This window comes from Mirounga angustirostris, unplaced genomic scaffold (genome assembly GCF_029215605.1).
Source record: "Mirounga angustirostris isolate CCGP_5_RB_7025 unplaced genomic scaffold, mMirAng1.0.hap1 SCAF_14, whole genome shotgun sequence".
NCBI lineage: Eukaryota > Metazoa > Chordata > Mammalia > Carnivora > Phocidae > Mirounga > Mirounga angustirostris.
This window is the reverse complement of record NW_026991722.1, coordinates 91946148-91964583: the sequence shown is the minus strand read 5'-3', so window position 1 is coordinate 91964583 and position 18436 is coordinate 91946148. Positions and strand designations below refer to the sequence as shown.

The 18436-nt window shown below is 49.6% G+C and overlaps 1 protein-coding gene across 1 annotated transcript; it reads left to right on the top strand.

Moving 5' to 3' along the window:
* Positions 1-11600: 11600 nt before the first annotated feature.
* On the top strand, positions 11601-17134 carry PRAME (PRAME nuclear receptor transcriptional regulator). Its single transcript, XM_064577666.1, has 4 exons — positions 11601-11633; positions 14115-14434; positions 14834-15442; positions 16558-17134. The coding sequence occupies exons 1-4, from the start codon at positions 11601-11603 to the stop codon at positions 17132-17134; spliced, it is 1539 nt and encodes a 512-aa protein (XP_064433736.1).
* The last annotated feature ends 1302 nt before the right edge of the window (positions 17135-18436 follow it).

Here is an 18436-nt window from a genome sequence, read left to right as displayed (position 1 = left end):
ATGGTTGCTGGGGGGCGGGGTTGGGGGCGGTAAAGGGAAGTGGGAGGTATAGGCTTTGAGTCATGGAATGAATAAGTCGGATGAAAGGTACAGCATAGTGATTAGGCTATTGTAAAAGCCTTGTATGGTGATAGATGGCAGTTACGCTTGTGGTGAGCACAACATGTCTAGAGTTGTCAAATCACTACGTTGTACACCTGAAACTAGTATACCATTATGTGTAAACTATACTTCAATTAAAAATAATAATTTTTTTTTTTTTGAAGACTCCCTCTTAGCAAACTGGAAAAGAGGTCCCCCTGCTGGTCAGGAAGAAGCAAACAGCAAACAGGATGCTGTGGGCCACCGCTAGGAACTAGGAGTGCTGACAGCCAAAGGCCCCCAAAAGGCTAAGGCTTTAGGGGCGCCTGGGTGGCTCAGTCATTAAGCGTCTGCCTCCGTCTCGGGTCATGGTCCCAGGGTCCTGGGATCGAGCCCCACGTCGGGCTCCCTGCTCCGCGGGAAGCCGGCTTCTCCCTCTCCCGCTCCCCCTGCTTGTGTTCCCTCTCTCGCTATGTCTGTCAAATAAATAAAATCTTAAAAAAAAAAAAAAAAAAGGCTAAGGCTTTAGCCATACACCAGCAAGGCAATGAATTCTGCCAATTAACTTGGAAGCAGATTCTCAGTTGAGCTGGTGCAATAGAACTCAGCCACCATAACTGATGTCAGGTTGGGGAGAGCCTGAGCAGAAGACCCAGCTAAGCTGATTCAGGGAAAGTGGAGTGGTAAATGGGTGTTGTTTCAAGCCACTAGATTTGTGGTAATTTCTTACACAGCAAAAGAAAACCTGAATAATAATACCTGGATCGTCTGGGTCACTTTGGTCCAATCCACACAGAGACAGGTAAGATGGAGGGAGACCTGTGTCGCTGAGTGCCGGAGTGCCTGAATCCACGCTGAGGTACAGAGAGATGTCTTCAGGTGACGTGGCCCCTGAACTGTCTCAGCCCAGTGGGAAGCCCTTGTTCTTCCCTGGTCTTGCCACTGAAGAGGGAGACAGAGTCTGTATCCCAAGGCCATAGAGGAAGAAGGGAGCTTTTATTTTCATTTTTGCAAAGCTATGTCCCCTGGAAGACTGTTTCTCTTTCTCACGTCATCATAAAGAGCAACAGGAGTTGTATGGGGTCCCATTCCCGAAGCACCTATGCCCCTGGGATGATGAGCAGAAAGGACAGGAGAAACCACAGCCTGACTGTCTGTCCATTTGGTGTGAAGCCTTGAAACACTGAGTGCTTAATGCAGGTTTTAATCTTAGTTCCAATGGGCTTGGAGCTCTGCAGATAAACGCTCTGGCTGTCCCTGGACAATCAGTGATAATCAGCCTCGCCCTCAGGCTGCAGTCCAGAGATAGTCAAGGAGGCTGTGTTGCCAGCCCCGGAGCCTGAGAATAGAGCTGGAAGCCCCGAAGGCAGAGAACTCACAGAATCTCTCTGGTGTGTGGGGGCTCCTCCGGACACTGCTGATGCCAGAAGGCAGGGTTATAAGTCCCATTGTGGCAGCTGCTTCCACTGCAAGAGATGCAACAATTTGTCTCAAAGTCCCAGACACGGAGGAAGGCTGGGTCAGGGCAGACTGGGCCCAGGACCCAGAAGGAAGGACAACTGCAGAGAGGGTGACCCAGGTGAGCCTGGGGAGAGGGACAGAAGAGTCAGTCCAGGCACCCACATGACCTCTTCTTGGGGACACTCACCTGTGCCGTAAGTAAGGAGGGGAAGAGAAGTGGAGTCAAGGTTGTGGTGAAGACACCCCAGAGCTCTGCCTTCTGAGACCCCAATACTTGGACAGGACACTCAAGACTCTCTTATCCCCTCTGCATGTTTTGAGATGCAAGACGGGTCTCCATGCAAATTTGCTCCTGGGCTCTGATGATTCTTAATTCCTCCTTTGCCCCTAGTCCTGACACTTAGCACCCAGGGGAGCATGCAGATGCCCTGCTCCAGGCAGGAAAGGTGGAGGGAGGGACCTTAGTACTCTTCCCAAGAAGTTACTTTAAGTCTGGATCTATGGGACCTGGAAATGCAGAAGCACCACCCTCTGTTGTCAGTGAGCACTTGGCCTTCTAGTGAGTTCTTCTCCCCACACAACTAGTCTCTCCCCACTCTGGGGGAGGCTTCTCCTGCCCTGTGCAAGCCCAGTCTCTGCCAGAAGCCTGAGTCTGGGGTGAAAGGATGCTGCCCACTTTCTGAAGGCTCCAACCTTTCCCTCTGAGTTCATTCATAGCTACCCCAAAAGAATTTTCAAAAGTGGTGTTTCCCCCAAATCAGGACACACAGCCTAGGGAATGCACACCAGCCATCTGGAATTCTCCCCAAGACCTTCCCTATCAGCTTAATCTTGCAGGGATGTGTTACTAAATCAGGAGCCTAGTGTGCACTGGGTGTCACAGGAGCACAACGTAGAGAAGTCCCCCGCTGGGGGCAAGGAGCCCCACCCCACAATTTCACAGCCCTAAATTCCTTCCTTGTTCATCCAGCTCTGTCTTGGACCAGTGGCATGTCCATTCTAGCCCGTGTCTTCGTCTGAAGTAAACTAAGAAAGCATTAATATTCACAGCATCCTTGCATGAATTTGGCTACAAAATCAAAAAGCCAATGTTTCCATTAATTAGTGCTCCGAGACTTTTATCCCCAGCACAGTTAGGTGGAGAGTCCAGGTTCTCTCCTCTTCAGGTTTACTTTAGGTGATCATCGAAGAAAATATTTTCCTCTGTCTCATTTCCCACGGGTCAGCCTAGACCCAGCCTCCCCCAGCTCCAGACACATAGCAGAATAGCCTCCTTCAAACGCATTCCCCTCCCCGTCTTCCCTCAATGAAGGGTTTTTTGTTTGTTTTTGTTTTTTTGTTTTTAAAGATTTTATTTATTTATTTGTCAGAGAGAGAGAGCACACGAGAAAGCACAAGCAGGGGGGACGGCAGGCAGAGGGAGAAGCAGGCCCCCCACTGAGCAGGGAGCCCGATGCGGGGCTCGATCCTAGGACTCTGGGATCATGACCTGAGCTGAAGGCAGACGCTTAACTGACCAAGCCACCCAGGCGTCCTCTCAGTGAAGGTTTTAAAAGTCTCCTTTGTGATCATTGTAACTCAGTGCTGGTTGACGATTTTTTTCGTATTCCTAAAAAATGAAAATAACTCTATTTTCTCATCACTGGTCAAGGAAAAAAAATTATGATATAAAAAGTTCAAATAAATACAGAAATGTATTTTAATATAACCAATGCTATTTTAGTGACCATCTTCTGGACATCTTAGCCTGCTTATTACATATATCCCAGAAGGTAGAGCCCATATAATTTTCATTCCCTCCCAGGAATACGGTAAACATTTGTAAGGATTACTTGAAGCAATGAATGAACGGTATATTCATGTTTAATTTTGTATGAATGGAATTGCATTATATGATCAATCATGTGACCTGCATTTTGCTTTAAAATATTATAGACATCATCCTTTTAGTGTATCAATTGCAGTCAGTCTGAACACAGCAATCAGATTATGGAAATAAGCATGGGCAATCTTCAAAGGGATCACCTTTCCATTTCAAGTCTGACGGATACATCCACTGCCCCCCTCTGCGGCTGTCATCACCCACCCCTCTGAGCCAGTCTTTCTCTTTCTGTTCTCAAGTTGGCCACACACTTTACTCCATCAGGATTTGCTCAGTCCTTCCCTACGCTCAGAACCCTTTGTCCAGGATCCTCTTAAGCTCCCAAGATTGCTTCCTGCTCAGGCCTTAGACAAGGATCCTGAGCAACCAGGGGGAGTCTGCCAGCCTTTCTAACTTTCCATATCAGCCCCTTTGTTTTCTTCAAAGAGTTAGTTACAACTTGCCATTTTAAAACAATAGGTTCTTGTTTTGGGTTGTTATTTGTTTATTTTTTAGTTTTCACCCTAAACTTTATGAGCCAAAGACTGAGTATATCTGCTTGAGGGTTGCATCAGCACCACTCAAGGACAAATGTTCCTTGAATGAATCCAGAAGACCAGAGGGAAGGAGAGGCTGAGTGTCTCCAGATTCGAGCTGAAAAAATTGAGTTTTTAGTTAGCTCTGTTCTAAGTGATGATCATAGGTCAACTGGGGATCAATGCAGTGGCCTCACTGGTATGTACCTATGTATTCACACATTCATTTGTCTGTGTAGCTGAAATAGCTCCCAGGCTTGGGGATATCGGGGGAATGGCAAAGTAGGTCCAGGAAAACTACCCAGGCTTTACTGCTCTGTTACTCTCAGCCCCCAGGACCTTCCTTCCTATGGCCTGTGGTAACAGATTTAGGACCACTTGCATAACAAGGACACAATGCCAGACCAGTCCCCACCTCCCCCTCCAGAAAAACACAGTCTCAGAGTTTGAGGAGGCAGAATACAGTCCCTCAGGCCAGCTTGAAGGAGGCATGGGGCCTCCCCCTTGCACTTTTTTTTTTTTTTTTAATTGAAATACAGTCGACCTTCGCTTTGCTCGTAACTCCTCTCTCTTCTCTTCACCAGGAAAGAATCCTCATCCATCTGGGTCGTGCCATCTCTCCAGAAGCCTTACTTCTCTCCGCACAAACGTACTGGCAGGAAGCAGGCGTCCAAACCTGACCCAGGCCTTGCAAACATTCGGGCTTCCAGGTCCCCAGTGCCCCCTGGTGGCCAGGGACACAAAATCGCAAGGGTGCAGGCCCCGCTCTGGGAGAAGCTAACACCAGGCTGTGGTGGGTGCCTCTCCACCTCTCCTCAACATCCTTGACCTGCTGCCTCCTCACGACGGTCCGCCCGCATTTTCAGCCTTCGATCTAGTCCTGACTTTGTCAAAAGGTATTTGTTGGTGAAAGGGGGGAAGCCCCGCATTTAGGACTTGTGAAAGCTGAAGTTATCTGAGGGTTGGGGGAGGGGAGGAGAGCGAACGCAGGAATCCGGCTTCTGAAAAATCTGGCTTCTGAAAAAGCTCTGGAAAGCCAAATCCAAGGGAGCAACTGAGGAAAGCACGCTCTGGAAAGAGGACAATCTAATCAAATCCTGACAGGGGTCTCCTCTCCCCCAGAGGTTACATAAGTGGTAAAGTCCAGGGAGTAGGGAGCATTGTACAGGCCAAGGGCAAGGACACCTTTTCTAGACAAGGGAGCTGGGAGTGGGGCTAGAAGCCTCACTCAGGGTCCTGGCACCCCACACTCCACAGAGAGAAATAGGTCCCCGAGCATAGGCCCCGGGGGGGGGGGTTAGGGGGACTCATCCCTCTCCTTCTCCATCCCTCCCTCATTCCACCCCAGCCCCATCCCCCATCCCCCACCTCCCTTACCCCATCCCACCCTCCATACCCCCATCTAACCCCACCCTTATCCTCCCCATCCCCGACCCCCACTCTCATGCCCCCACTCGGCACCTGGCACAGTCCGGTGGGCGTGGCCAACAGGCACCGCCCCTCCCCATCTCCGAGTCCCCGCCCAGCCTATTAAAACAAACCCCTTCTGGACTCCCTGGGCAACCCCGCTCATGATCCTAGGATCTCGTGAGATTTGGCCCTGAATGAAAGAGAAACCAGGATTGGTCAGATAAAGCTGTTTCCGGCGGGCGAGTGCAGGGAGGCTTGCTGAGTCAGCGGCCTTCCTCTCCCTCCAGGTTCGGAGCCGCGCAGACCACGTGGCGGCTGCGCGGTCTGGAGAAAGTGTAAGTTCAAAGCCTGGATCCTCCTCTGTCTTGCGGGGTGACCTTGGACTAATCACTGGTAAACCGCCCTCCCCCCAACTCCCACTTGTATTTTCCGTCTGAAAAGTGAGTTATCACAACAGAGGGTCGGAGTGAAGACCGAACGGTGTGCTCTGGCTGGGGCAGCCCGGGCCACCTGTTCCGTAAGAGCGGCCGCGCTCGTGAATGTCAGACGTAACAATTCATCGAACTCGGGCGTCTGCGGTTTTTGTTTGATCTCACTGGTTGGACGGGTGTGCACTTGAAATGGGGGGGCTGCTCTAGGAATCTGGCCCCTCCGGAGGTGCCGGGGTATGGGGTGGGGGGCAGAAGCAGGCGCGGAACGTGGGCCGTGTCCTCGAAGGAAGGGTCGCTTTTGACGGAGCACAAGGTCTGTCACTCCAGTTGTCCTCTGGTTCAGCCCATGGGAAATTGTTGGTCAGCTTTGGAGATTAGAGGAGATTCCTGGTGAACGGGCAAGGTCAGGTCTCCGGTTTTCCCTTTTTCTCAGCAGTGTTCGCAGAGATTTTCATAGGAGCCCATGGCTTGCTAAATACACGTGCTAACACACGGCCTCTTTGTTTCTGGAGCATTTTGGTTCTTGCTCTCAGACTTGGGTAGACGCAGGTGACTGAGAGGATAGGAGACCAGGGAAACCAAGTATTTGGAGGACCTGAGGCCAGTCTGAGCTGGACCAGAGTGGACGGAAGACATCTCCAGGTAAGCTGGTCCCCTGAACTGTCTCAGGTGTATCAAGAAACCCTGTTGTTCCGTTTGTTCTTGTCATCAAGATGCTGGGTGGAATCTGCATCCTGAGAATGTTCAAGAGGGGAAGAAGATGCAGAAGCAACCTTTATAATTTCTAGTCCTTTCCCCAGTGGAGCGTTTGTCTTGTTGATTTTTTTTTTTTTTTAAGATTTTATTTATTTGAGAGAGAGAGAGAGAGAGCACAAGGGGGGGGAGGGGAAGGACAGAGGGAGAAGGAGAAGCAGACTCCCCACTGAGCAGGGAGCCCAATGGGGGATCGAACCCAGGATGCTGAGATCACGACCTGAGCCAAAGGCAGATGCTTAACTGACTGAGCCACCCAGGTGCCCCTGTCCTGTTGCTTTTTTATAAGAAGCAGCTCTAGTGTGTTGGGGACCCTGTTTCCCAAAGCCATAGTTATGTTTAGAAGCTCTGCTTGGAGTGAAGGAGTAAGGCTGGCTACGGACCCCAGACACTTGACTCCTGTTTGGTGTCAAGCAGGGGCAGAGTGAGTGAGCCTAGGAAGGTTTTTGTCACTCCCCTGTGGGCTCGGACCCCTGAGGGTAAGGGATACTCCTTGAAAGAGAACAATAATAGTGCCAAGCTAGTCCTCTGGCTAAAGCCCAAAGAGGTCAGCGAGGCCATGCGGCCTGACTTGGAGCCGGAGAATGGACGGAGGCCCCAGGACAACCTTGTGCATTGGGAGCGTCAGGCAGCACATGAGTGTTCTTGATACCAGGACACCTAACTATAACCTCCAGAATTACTGCTGCCTCCAGAGCAGGAAATGACGACCGTCTGTCCCATAGCCACAGACCCTAAGAGTGTCTGTGTCAGGACAGACTGGGCCCAGGACCTTGAGAGGAAGGGGACATGCAAAGAGGAGAGGTCAAGGTGAAAGCCGTGACTTCAGAGGAGTTTGGGGCAGAGGGAGGAAAGGGTCAGCCCTGGGCTGCCAGAAGGTCCGTTCCTTAGTGTCCCTCACCTGTGCAGAGAGCAAGGAGGATGACCAGAGCATGACCAGGCCATGGTGGAGATACCCCAGAGCTAAGCCTCCTGTGGCCCCTGTGCTGCCCTGGGCTCCCCTTCTTACCCACTGCCCCACATGTGGGAGGGGCCTGCATGTGCATCTGTGCTCCTCAGATCCTATGAGTGACACCCCATCAGCAAATGTTCTTACTTGATACGGCCAAAGATATGCAGGGTGGCGAGATGTGTCCTCCCAGGAATTGTCCTGAGCCTGCTTCACTGGGGAGACATAGCTGTTGGGCTGAGGGGCCTCAAGACGTCAGGCCTTTCTGATTTCTTCCTGGGAATATTGTACCCCTCCCCAGCCCATCCTTCTGGATGCCTGGCAGGGCCCACAGACCTCAGCAGAGTAAAGACCTGCTGACCCCTGGACTGTCATGGGTGATGCCTAAGTGGAGACTCCTTGTTCTCTGACCTTGTCCACTGCTGACTCACATGGAAAGTGGAACGTTTCCATTTTCAGATGACTTCCTCTCGGCGCATTCCCATCAGGCTGACACAAGTGACAGCCATAGAAAGCCCTGGACCAGCAGGCAGGCACCTCATTCCTGTGCCCCCCTCCCAGCAGGGCCCACTCTGTGACATGGGTACAAGTGACTCACCCTCTTGAGCCTCAGCTACTGTACATGGAAAGGAAAAATCAATCTTAGCCCCCTGCCAATGACATTTCATGTGTTAAGAGAGAAACTAGAGGCTAGGAAAGTGAAGTGCTTTGGTAACTTCTTACGTTCTACCAAACACGAGGAATTCTTTTTATTCATCATTGTGATTCCGAATTCAGCTTCAAGCTTGCATTCCCCATCTCCCAGAGAAGTGTGAAGGGAGTGGATGGCTGGGGAAAAAGGATGAAGATGTCTCAGAGGAAGCGATTCTGGCAGAAGTGTTCACACTAAAGGAACTCTCTTGAAAGTATGTCATGACATCGAAAACATGGAGGGCAAAATGTTGGAAGTCTATCCAAACTTAGAAAGCAGCATGACAGTTCGCCAGGGCATCGAAAAGGTGCTCACTCTATCCCAAAAGTTACAGAAGTATATGAGAAGGACCGTAAGCAGTGTTAAAACTACTCTTGATACACTTTTTGCAGGGAAATGGTTTAATTTTCAGTGGTTAAAATCAACATACTAATAAGTAGTAGTTCTACTATTTTATTCATTCCTCAACATGTTTATCACCAATAGGAAGAGAATTCTTAATGGTTGGCAAAAAACAGTTTTGAATGGCCGCCGAAAAACCATAACTTTGCCTATGGATTCTTAAGGTGGCTTTGCATAGTTTCATCTTGCAGGGTCATTTTTATGGCTCGGCTCTACCATGCAAAGCAAAGTCAACCTCTGATGATTTTTCAGCTTGCTGCTTTTTCATTTGCTTACTCAGTAGAATGCAAGGTCTGTGGCACTCAGTAAATGTTTGTGAGTAAATCAAGGATTGGGAATAGAAGGTGTATCTGGAAATGAGGGGAAGGGGTCAGCTGGTCTGGAGACATTCCTGTGAACATGTCCACCCTGCCCCCGTGCCTCCTGTCAGCCCTCATCTTAGGGCATAGGGGATTTTTCCCACCGAGTGTGAGGTCAGTGTTCCTGGAACCCTGGGGATCATTGCTCCTGCTCCAGTGGAATAAACTCCGGTGGAAAGTACCTGATAACCTGATGCATCTGGTTTTGCTCTGAGCCACCATGGCCTTCTCATGGCTTAGAGTTAAAGATTTGAGGGTCGTTTGGATGACAGGGACACAGTACCAGGTCCCGCTCTCTCTTTTCCTCTTCAAGAGCACAGTTCTCAGTCTGATGAGGCTGTGAAAAGAAAGGAGGCAGAAGAGCAAAATCCCAAGGAGCATCCCTCCAGGGCTGAATGCCAAGGCTGGAGCCCTCTCCTCTCTAAATCTCTCTGTCACCTTTGCATCCAGGATTACTGTTTGCCACTTTCTCTCTCTCTCTCAGCCTCTCCATTGGTCTGATTCTGTGCCCTTGGGCTAGAGGGATGGACACACACACACACGCGCGGCCACTGGCACCTCACCCAGGCCCCCAGTGCCCCCAGTGCCCCTAGGTGGTCTCAGACTCAAGTCTCCACCTTTAAGGGACACAGCTCAGTGGGAGCCAGAAGACCTGGCCTCCTCCTGTGCTGTCATTTCCTCCTCCTTCATTCTGCGCCCCACATTGGATGCTCTGGGCCATTCCCGGTTCAGTTCCTCCGCCTGCCACCAGCTTGGAGTGAGTCCTCAGCCTTCCCTTCCCCCACCAAGCCTCCAGAAGCACTTCCCCAGGAATAACGGGCTGGATCTAGAGTGACCTGGACATCAGGCAGGTCCTCATTGGTGAGGAAGAAAGAGGGACAATCTCTTGTTTAGGTTTAGATGTTACTGGATCTGAAGTGAAACCAGATCTTGTTGAGTACAGGAAGGGGCAGGGAGATCCAAGAGAGACCTTCAATTTTTAAAAAAGGCACAGAGGGCACAATATTTCAGGGTAAGAAGAGATGTGACACCAGAGAGAAATTGCAGAGACATAATGGATACCACGTGGCATCTTGCCTGTCCAGGGGCTGCCTCAGGAGAGCCCGAGGTGGGGCTGCTGCATCAGGACTGGGCTCCCAGCTCCTCATTAGCCTGCTGCTCCTCAAGACCAGCAGAGTTGGGGTCTTTTCTCTGGAACTCAGGAAGGGTCTTCTGGCATTCCTGGAGCCCCTTAGGTCTAGAAAAACAGATGGGCTTATTTTCTTTCTGCACCTTGTGGCTTGTCATATTCTCCAATATAATGCTCAGTAGAATTGGAGAGAATTCCTTGATTTCTGTTGATCCAATGGAAAGGTGTTCCCCAGCATCGTGGCCACACCCCAGGCTCCAGGAGAGGTGGGCTGACATTCCGGGGACACAGAGTGCTGTCCACTTGGCGCAGGGCAGAAGCACAGAAACATTCTAAAGGCCCCAATAAGGCAGACGTTCTGGGATCCTAGTTGGAATTCTGTGAATGGAAAAGGTGGGGGCAGGACACCCACTCTAATGAGCTTAGGGGCTGCTCTGGCCTATGTAGCAAATGAAGACCATGAGAAAAGGTGACCAGGGTGCAATAGAAACATCCTTCAAATTCATGCCATGGCCCTGGGAGTTGTCCTAAGCCAGTCCTGATCCTGGGCAGGAAGGATAGCCCTTCATATAGATGTGTTCCTGGTGCTCCTGCTTCCAACCCCACAGTGTGTCCCCTGATCCAAAGGCTCTGCGGGAGGTGGACAGAGGAGTGTGCCTTGCCTCACAAGGGAAAGAGTGTTTGGCTCATACTAAACGTTATTTAGATCTGAAGACAGTGATCACTTCCGCCTCCTTGGATCTCCTAGACACTCGGATCCCATAGACCCTTCCCAAGCCTGGACTTAGGCAGTTTTCCTGTTTCCCTGAGGTCCAGGTAAAGTCTGTCAGTCACGTGTCTTTAACATTGAGATTGTCCAACCCCTTGATGGGGCAGATCCATCCAAACCCCTTGCCTGAAGGTGTCTACCAATTACTCCCTGCGGGGAGTGGGGTCTGGATTTGCTGGCCTAAAAATAAAATTAACAGGGACCTTTAAATTTCCTGCAAAGGTTATTGGACGTACTGGATGAAAAGTTCCAGAGCACCATTTCTGTGCCCAGTGACTGCTCAGTAATCAGGGACATTTACGATTATCTTTGTCACTGATCTCAGTTTCCTACAGCTGATTAATAAAGGTGATTGCCTGGGGTCTAAAATGCCCATAGAGCACATTCCAATTTAACCCTGTTTGACACAAAGCCTGCTGATATGGGTGGTGGAAATTTCGAGAAAGCAGTCTCCATGAAGTTACTAAAGTGGAGAACATCCTTCAGAGAATCCCAATCTCCTCGCCCTTTTCTTGGCCAATTCCCGGTTGTAATTTTGACCTGACTTCCTTCAGGGAAGCCTTGACTCTCAAAATCTGGAAGACCAGCCATCCCTCAGTTGTACATCTCTTCTTCTATGAATGCACACATGTTTTGCAGTTTTAGGTTACATAAAGTATAAGTGACTATTTGATATTCTGGAATTTTATTTTGTTTATTTCTTTTCCTTTTGGGACAACACCACTGTCTGCATAAAGCTGTCTTAACTTGAACATTTGAGTTAAACTGATGTGGCCAAAACTCCCCCAAGTATACCTCCAGGTTGGTTTTCTTTTCTTTTTCTTTCATGAATGGGGCATATGATTTAGTCAGTTGTATGGCAAAAGTCAAAAACCCAATCTGGATTAACTGGATGGAGATCCAGTGATAATAACATTGGGCTCTCAGCTAGAAATTTGAGCTAGGATCTGAAAAAGGGAGGTGTAGCCAGAAAGGATAATACTGCTTCTGGGGAGTGAGAGGAGAGACCCTGAGGTCTGAGCAGATTGCTCCGTGCACCATGTCCCCTTCTGGTGAGGAGGAGCCCTGAGCTTGGGACGCTGCCATCATATTGCCCCAGCCATGCAGTATGAATGAGCAGGCTTTGCTTTTGCCTCAAAATGCAGTTTTGCCTTAATCTCAAACATTTTGATTTCTGCTTTGGTGTATGCCATTTATAGACGTTTACGATATTCCTTTTTTTTTAAATTTTTTTATTGTTATGTTAATCCCCATACATTCCATCATTAGTTTTAGATGTAGTGTTCCATGATTCACTGTTTGTGCATAACACCCAGTGCTCCATGCAGAACGTGCCCTCCTCAATACCCATCACCAGGCTAACCCATCCTCCCACCCTCCTCCCCTCTAGAACCCTCAGTTTGTTTTTCAGAGTCCATCGTCTCTCATGGTTCATCTACCCCTCCGATTTCCCCCCCTTCATTCTTCCCCTCCTACTACATTCTTCTTCTTCTTCTTCTTTTTTCTTTCTTAACATATATTGCATTATTTGTTTCAGAGGTACAGATCTGAGATTCAACAGTCTTGCACAATTCACAGCACTTACCAGAGCACATATCCTCTCCAGTGTCTATCACCCAGTCACCCCATCCCTCCCCCCCACCCCCCACTCCAGCAACCCTCAGTTTGTTTCCTGAGATCAAGAATTCCTCATATCAGTGAGGTCATATGATATATGTCTTTCTCTGTTTGACTTATTTCGCTCAGCATAATACCCTCCAGTTCCATCCACGTTGTTGCAAATGGCAAGATCGCATTCCTTTTGATGGCTGCATAATATTCCATTGTATATATATACCACTTCTTCTTTATCCATTCATCTGTCGATGGACATCTTGGCTCTTTCCACAGTTTGGCTATTGTGGACATTGCTGCTATAAACATCGGGGTGCACGTACCCTTTCGGATCCCTACTTCTGTATCTTTGGGGTAAATACCCAGTAGTGCAATTGCTGGATCATATGGTAGCTCTATTTTCAACTTTTTGAGGAACCTCCATCCTGTTTTCCAGAGTGGCTGCACCAGCTTGCATTCCCACCAACAGTGGAGGAGGGTTCCCCTTTCTCCGCATCCCCGCCAACATCTGTCGTTTCCTGACTTGTTAATTTTAGCCATTCTGACTGGTGTGAGGTGGTATCTCATTGAGGTTTTGATTTGGATTTCCCTGATGCCGAGCAATATTGAGCACTTTTTCATGTGTCTGTTGGCCATTTGGATGTCTTCTTTGGAAAAATGTCTGTTCATGTCTTCTGCCCATTTCTTGATTGGATTCTTTGTTCTTTGGGTGTTGAGTTTGATGAGTTCTTTATAGATTTTGGACACTAGCCCTTTATCTGATATGTCATTTTGCAAATATCTTCTCCCATTCTGTCGGTTGTCTTTTGGTTTCGTTTACGATATTTCTTAACCGAATAGATTTTTTTTGGAAATGGAAGACCTCTAATTAGTTGGAATTTTTTATGACATTTTAAATATTGAGTTTGTGTTCAGTAATTATAGTTCGTATAATTTATTTTGTGATTTCACTAAAGCTTTTTTAGAAAAATAATAAACTAAAGGCTTAAAAAAAATTCCATAGAAAAAAAATATTTCATTGAATATTTTTAAAAGTGGAGGTCTTGTTCTGAATGTGAGCTCTGTGTTCCCCTAAATAAAATAGTAATTCTCATATTCATAGGAGAGACATGTAATAAAATCATCTTGAAATAGTATATATTTTTTTCATCACCAACTTCCACAGGCTGTAGAATACTGTTATGCTACTTTTACAGTTGAAAAATTTTTAAATGATGTAATGTTACTCATTGTCCAGGTGTTCCTTAATCTTTTACATCTGGGCTTATTTGTTAGATCTGAGAAGGGGCTCATTCTGGGTCACATGACATTCCTTATTCCTCTATATATTCAATATTCAGGGGACAGTCAGCAACTTCTCCCTGAAATGGATGGGGTCGGTTTTCAGGCTCCTTGGTACTAACTCTGCAGTGGGCTAGAATTAAATGTGGCAGTAGCTGGATATGGGATGGGAGCAGTGGTGATCTTGCTCCCCCATCGGGGCCTGGCAAGATGCACATTCTGGTGCCAGCAGGGGCAAAGCCACCCAGCAGAGAATGGAATTGGGGTAAACGGAGGACTCCCCAACTATTGCCAGACCAGTGACTTTGGCCTTGAGTTGGTTCCTCTCAAGGGTGGAGGGATATGGGGTTGCTGGCCCTCAGCCTTGTTCCCTGAATATTTTGCCAGGATTCTTTTCGGAGCAGATTCATCAGGATGAGCATGCCGGCTCCACCCAGACTCCTGGACCTGGCGGGTCAGAGCCTGCTGAGGGACCAGGCCTCGGCCATTGCTGCTCTGGAGGTGCTGCCCATGGAGCTCTTCCCACCACTGTTCATGGCGGCCTTCGCTGGGAGGCACAGCGAGACCCTGAAGGCGATGGTGCAGTCCTGGCCCTTCGCCTGCCTCCCTCTGGGGGCCCTGATGAAGGAGCAGCAGCCTCACCAGGAGACCTTCCAAGCTGCGCTCGATGGACTTGATGTCCTGCTTACCCAGGAGGTTCGCCCCAGGTGAGGGTGATCCTGTAGCCTGGGAGGGCCTTGGGGATCCAAGCAAGATACAGCTGGGGTCAGGGAAAGTGCAGGGCCACAGGGCGGGCCAGAGGTTTCTGTGAGGAAGCTCAGAACAGCCTTGGGGCCATCTCTGGGGTCACTCTGGGAACAGGCTGTGGACATGTTGGGCTGATTGAGATGCAGAGGGTGACCAAAAGGAACATGTTGCCCACTTCCTCCCGGTAGCACTTAAAGGTACTGCAAGTGGGACCAAGAAGGATCCCAGTAGCCCAAGGAGCCACTGACATCCAGGGTGTGGAGTAAAAGTGCAGGTCAGGCGTCTGGGCCTTGCCTAGATTCTGTCTTACTCCCCATTGATCTGAAAGTATCTCAGTCTGTCTCCCATCTTCCCTGTAGGAGGTGGAAACTGCAGGTGCTAGATTTACGGAAGAATGCTCATCAGGACTTTTGGACTGTGTGGTCTGGGACCAGGGCCAGTATGTACTCCCTGTTGGAGCCAGAGGGGGCCCAACCCATGAGGAAGAGGCGAAAAGTGGAGGGTTGCAAGCCAGGGCCCAAGCCACCCTTGGCTCCTGTGGAGGTGCTGATAGACCTTTGCCTCAAGGAAGGTACCCCTGACGAGTCCCTCGCCTACCTCATCCAGAAAGTCCAGCAGAGGAAGGGTCTGCTGCGCCTGTGTTGTAAGAAGCTGAAGATTTTCGCAGTGCCCATGCAGACCATCAAGAAGATCCTGAAAATCGTACAGCTGGACTCTATCCAGGATTTGGAAGTGAACTGCACCTGGAAACTGTCCACCCTGGGGAAGTTTGCTCCTCATGTGGGTCAGATGGGCAATCTGCGCAGGCTCCTCCTCTCACACATCCACATGTCTTCCCACAGCACCCCGGCGAAGGAGCAGCAGTGTGTCAGACAGCTCACTGCTCAGTTCCTCAGGCTGCACCACCTTGAGGAGCTCTATTTGGACTCGATCTCCTTCCTCGAAGACCGCCTGGACCAGGTGCTCAGGTGAGGGATGGTGAGGTTTCTCGGTGGATGAGCATAAGCCCTTTTTTCTTTCAGTGAACAATAATGGGCATCTGTCATGTGCCAGAGTGTATCATGAGTCACTAGAAGGTCCACACACTGTCCCTGCTCTGTCCCCACGCATGTTGTCACATAATGTCCCAGATAAAGGTTGGAGGTATGAACTAGGATAGATGCTATTCGGAGGGGACTCTAGTTAGGAATCTATATAAGGGGGGCTTTGGGGCAGGCGAGGGTGGCTTTGGGAATTCTTCCTGAGAAAATGATGCCTACATTATGATGATCAAAAATAACTGAACTTGAGGGTATTGATGAAGGGAAAGTGTATCCGATGTGAAGTTTTGGATCACAAATTCTGCACTTGGCAGCTTTGTCAACCGGAGCCTCTCCCTCCAAACCTGCCTTCAGTTCCCTGTCTGTAAAGGGTTACTCTGGGTTCCACATAAGGCAATAGAGAGGGAATGCCTGATTAGGGGGAGGCGGATGAAAGGGAGGGAGTAGGAGTGAAGACTTGTGGAAAGTGATAGCTGGTATGTGGATGATACAGTGATCCAAGTTAGGCCCTGCAGGCTGCGTGTTGCCAGGCCTTGCCCAGATCAGCTCTTTGTGCACATCTCCCATTAGCCTCATTGGAAACAGGTACCGTTGACTGGGGTTGTAGAAGCAGCCAGAAGGAAGCCCGAGTTGAAAGCATTTCTAGTCCTGTTTCCCAGTACTAAACTTCACTGATTCATTTCCTTTTTGGAGACGTGGGGCCAGGCTCCCCTTTGAGTGCATCATATTGTTGGGTTGATTCCTGCTCAAGCACTTCCGAGGGGCATGCTGTGCTGCATTTGACAGCAAAGGGGGCATTTGAGATTTCATTCATTTGACCAAGTCATCCAGCAGATGAGTAATGCAGAAAGGACTCCCCTGAAACTTGGATGGATTTGAGTCCTTTTTTTCCCCCAGGCAGCATCCTGGGGCTTGACCTTCATCTGTAATGCCCTGGGTCTGGGTGGAATGGGCTTCTCTTTCCTCAAGGCCCAGGTCATCCCCATGTCCCTCTGCCCGCCACATCTGTTCCCCCCAGAACTAACTGCTTTGTCTCTCCCCAGGTGCCTGAAGACCCCCTTGGAGACCCTGTCAATAACTAATTGCCTGCTTTCGGAATCTGACTTGATACATCTGTCCCAGCACCTGAACGTCAGTCAGCTAAAGGACCTGGGTCTCAGCGGGGTCAGCCTGACCAATATGAGTCCTGGGCCTCTCCAAGTTCTGATAGAGAGAGCCTCCGCCACCCTCCAGGACCTGGACTTAGATGAGTGTGGGATCATGGACTCCCAGTTCACTGTCATCCTGCCTGCCCTGGGCCGCTGCTCCCAGCTCACAACCTTCAGCTTCTGTGGAAACCCCATCTCCATGGCCGTCCTGGAGAACCTGCTGCGCCACACCATTGGGCTGAGCAAGCTGAGTCACGTGCTGTATCCGGCCCCCCTGGAGAGTTACGAGGATGCCCGTGGCACCCTCCAACTGGGCAGACTTGCCCAGCTGCATGCCAGGCTGAAGCAGATGCTGCAGGAGTTGGGGCGGCCAGGCATGGTCTGGTTCAGTGCCAACCCCTGCCCTCACTGCGGCGACAGGACCTTCTATGACCCTGAGCCCATTCTGTGCCCCTGTTACATGCCTGCCTAGCTGGAGACACATACTGGACACTGAAGCCCAGGCGTAAGTGTATCTTAAAGGAGCGCAGAAGCCACAGTTTGAGAAAATCTGCCCGATGTGAGCAGGAAAAGGAAAGGTGATTGGTTGGGCGGGGGGGGGGTATGTTGACTTGGGAGTTAATAGGATCTTTGGGGAGATGCATCTTACAGCGTTAGAAATAATGAATCTGAATTTCTAGAGGGAGACTCAGGTGTGGGCGGTAGATGTGGGAGTTATCCCTGCATAGATGGTTGTAAAGACACGGTCAGAAATAAAGAGAACCTCAGTGTCAACCATCTGGTGTCCTCTGTGCTACATGAAGCTTATTCTCCAGTTTAAACCTCAGGAATCTGCAGTTCCTGATTAAACAAGAAGGTATAGCATCCATGATGCTCAGACACTAAGCTGGGTGAGGTTCAGCCCCAGGAGTTCCTGGCACCATTTATCATTCTTCCATTTGGCTCTTATCTCTGGTGCATCTGTTACCTCCTCACTTAATTTCTGTGGCTGTTTAAGCAGTCAACACACACAAAGTGCATCCTCAGGGCCTAGAACACACTAGGGGGCCAATAGTACCACTGGAGGAAAGGTGCTTTGGAGGGGTCCTCGCTAACTCTGCCAAGACTCTGGACTCGAGCACTTCTCCCCAATGGGTCCAAAGTCTCCATCCCTACCTTTGGCTGTACCAAGGTAGGGTTTTACTGTGTACAAGTCAGGTCCCCAGTACTGGAGGGGATGTACACCCTGCAGATGAGCTAGGGCCTCTGGGCCCTACCAGCCCATTCCTGTCTTCCCACCAGGTGCAGTCCTTTCTTGAATTCAGTTAGTTGTGGTCAGTAAAAATACCTAAATTCCTTTTAGCAAAATACTAAGATCATATTTGTTTCCCACATTAAAAATATGACCTCTTTTTGTGGGGGCTAGGTCACGTCAGTGCGTGTTTGACTTTCTCTCCAAAAAATCCACCTTCCTCCTTATCAAAGGTAGTAAGCCAACTCTGAGCAAGGAAGATGCTATGGATTTGGGTCCTAAGAATGAATAAGCAAACCCTTGCCATGTCCTGGGGAACACTTGGGTGGATGCAGGTAAATGTCAGACTTGGGAATTGGGGGTGTGGTGGGGCCACCCTGTGAGGCCAATCATCCAAATGAAGATATCACACTGTGGGGTCGGACTCCATGGTCAATGGGTAGTTAGCTGTCCAGCGAGCATGAGGGATCCCTGTTCCCACACCCCTGCATCCTGTCCCTAGGCTGCCTCACCTCCCTCACTGCATGGCCTCCCAGAGAAATA

Coding starts and splice junctions, on each gene's coding strand:
- PRAME (XM_064577666.1), top strand. CDS start 11,601: ATGTGGCCAAAACTCCCCCAAGTATACCTCCAG. Junction 11,634..14,114: donor TCCCCCAAGTATACCTCCAG/GTTGGTTTTCTT, acceptor ATATTTTGCCAG/GATTCTTTTCGGAGCAGATT. Junction 15,443..16,557: donor CGCCTGGACCAGGTGCTCAG/GTGAGGGATGGT, acceptor GTCTCTCCCCAG/GTGCCTGAAGACCCCCTTGG.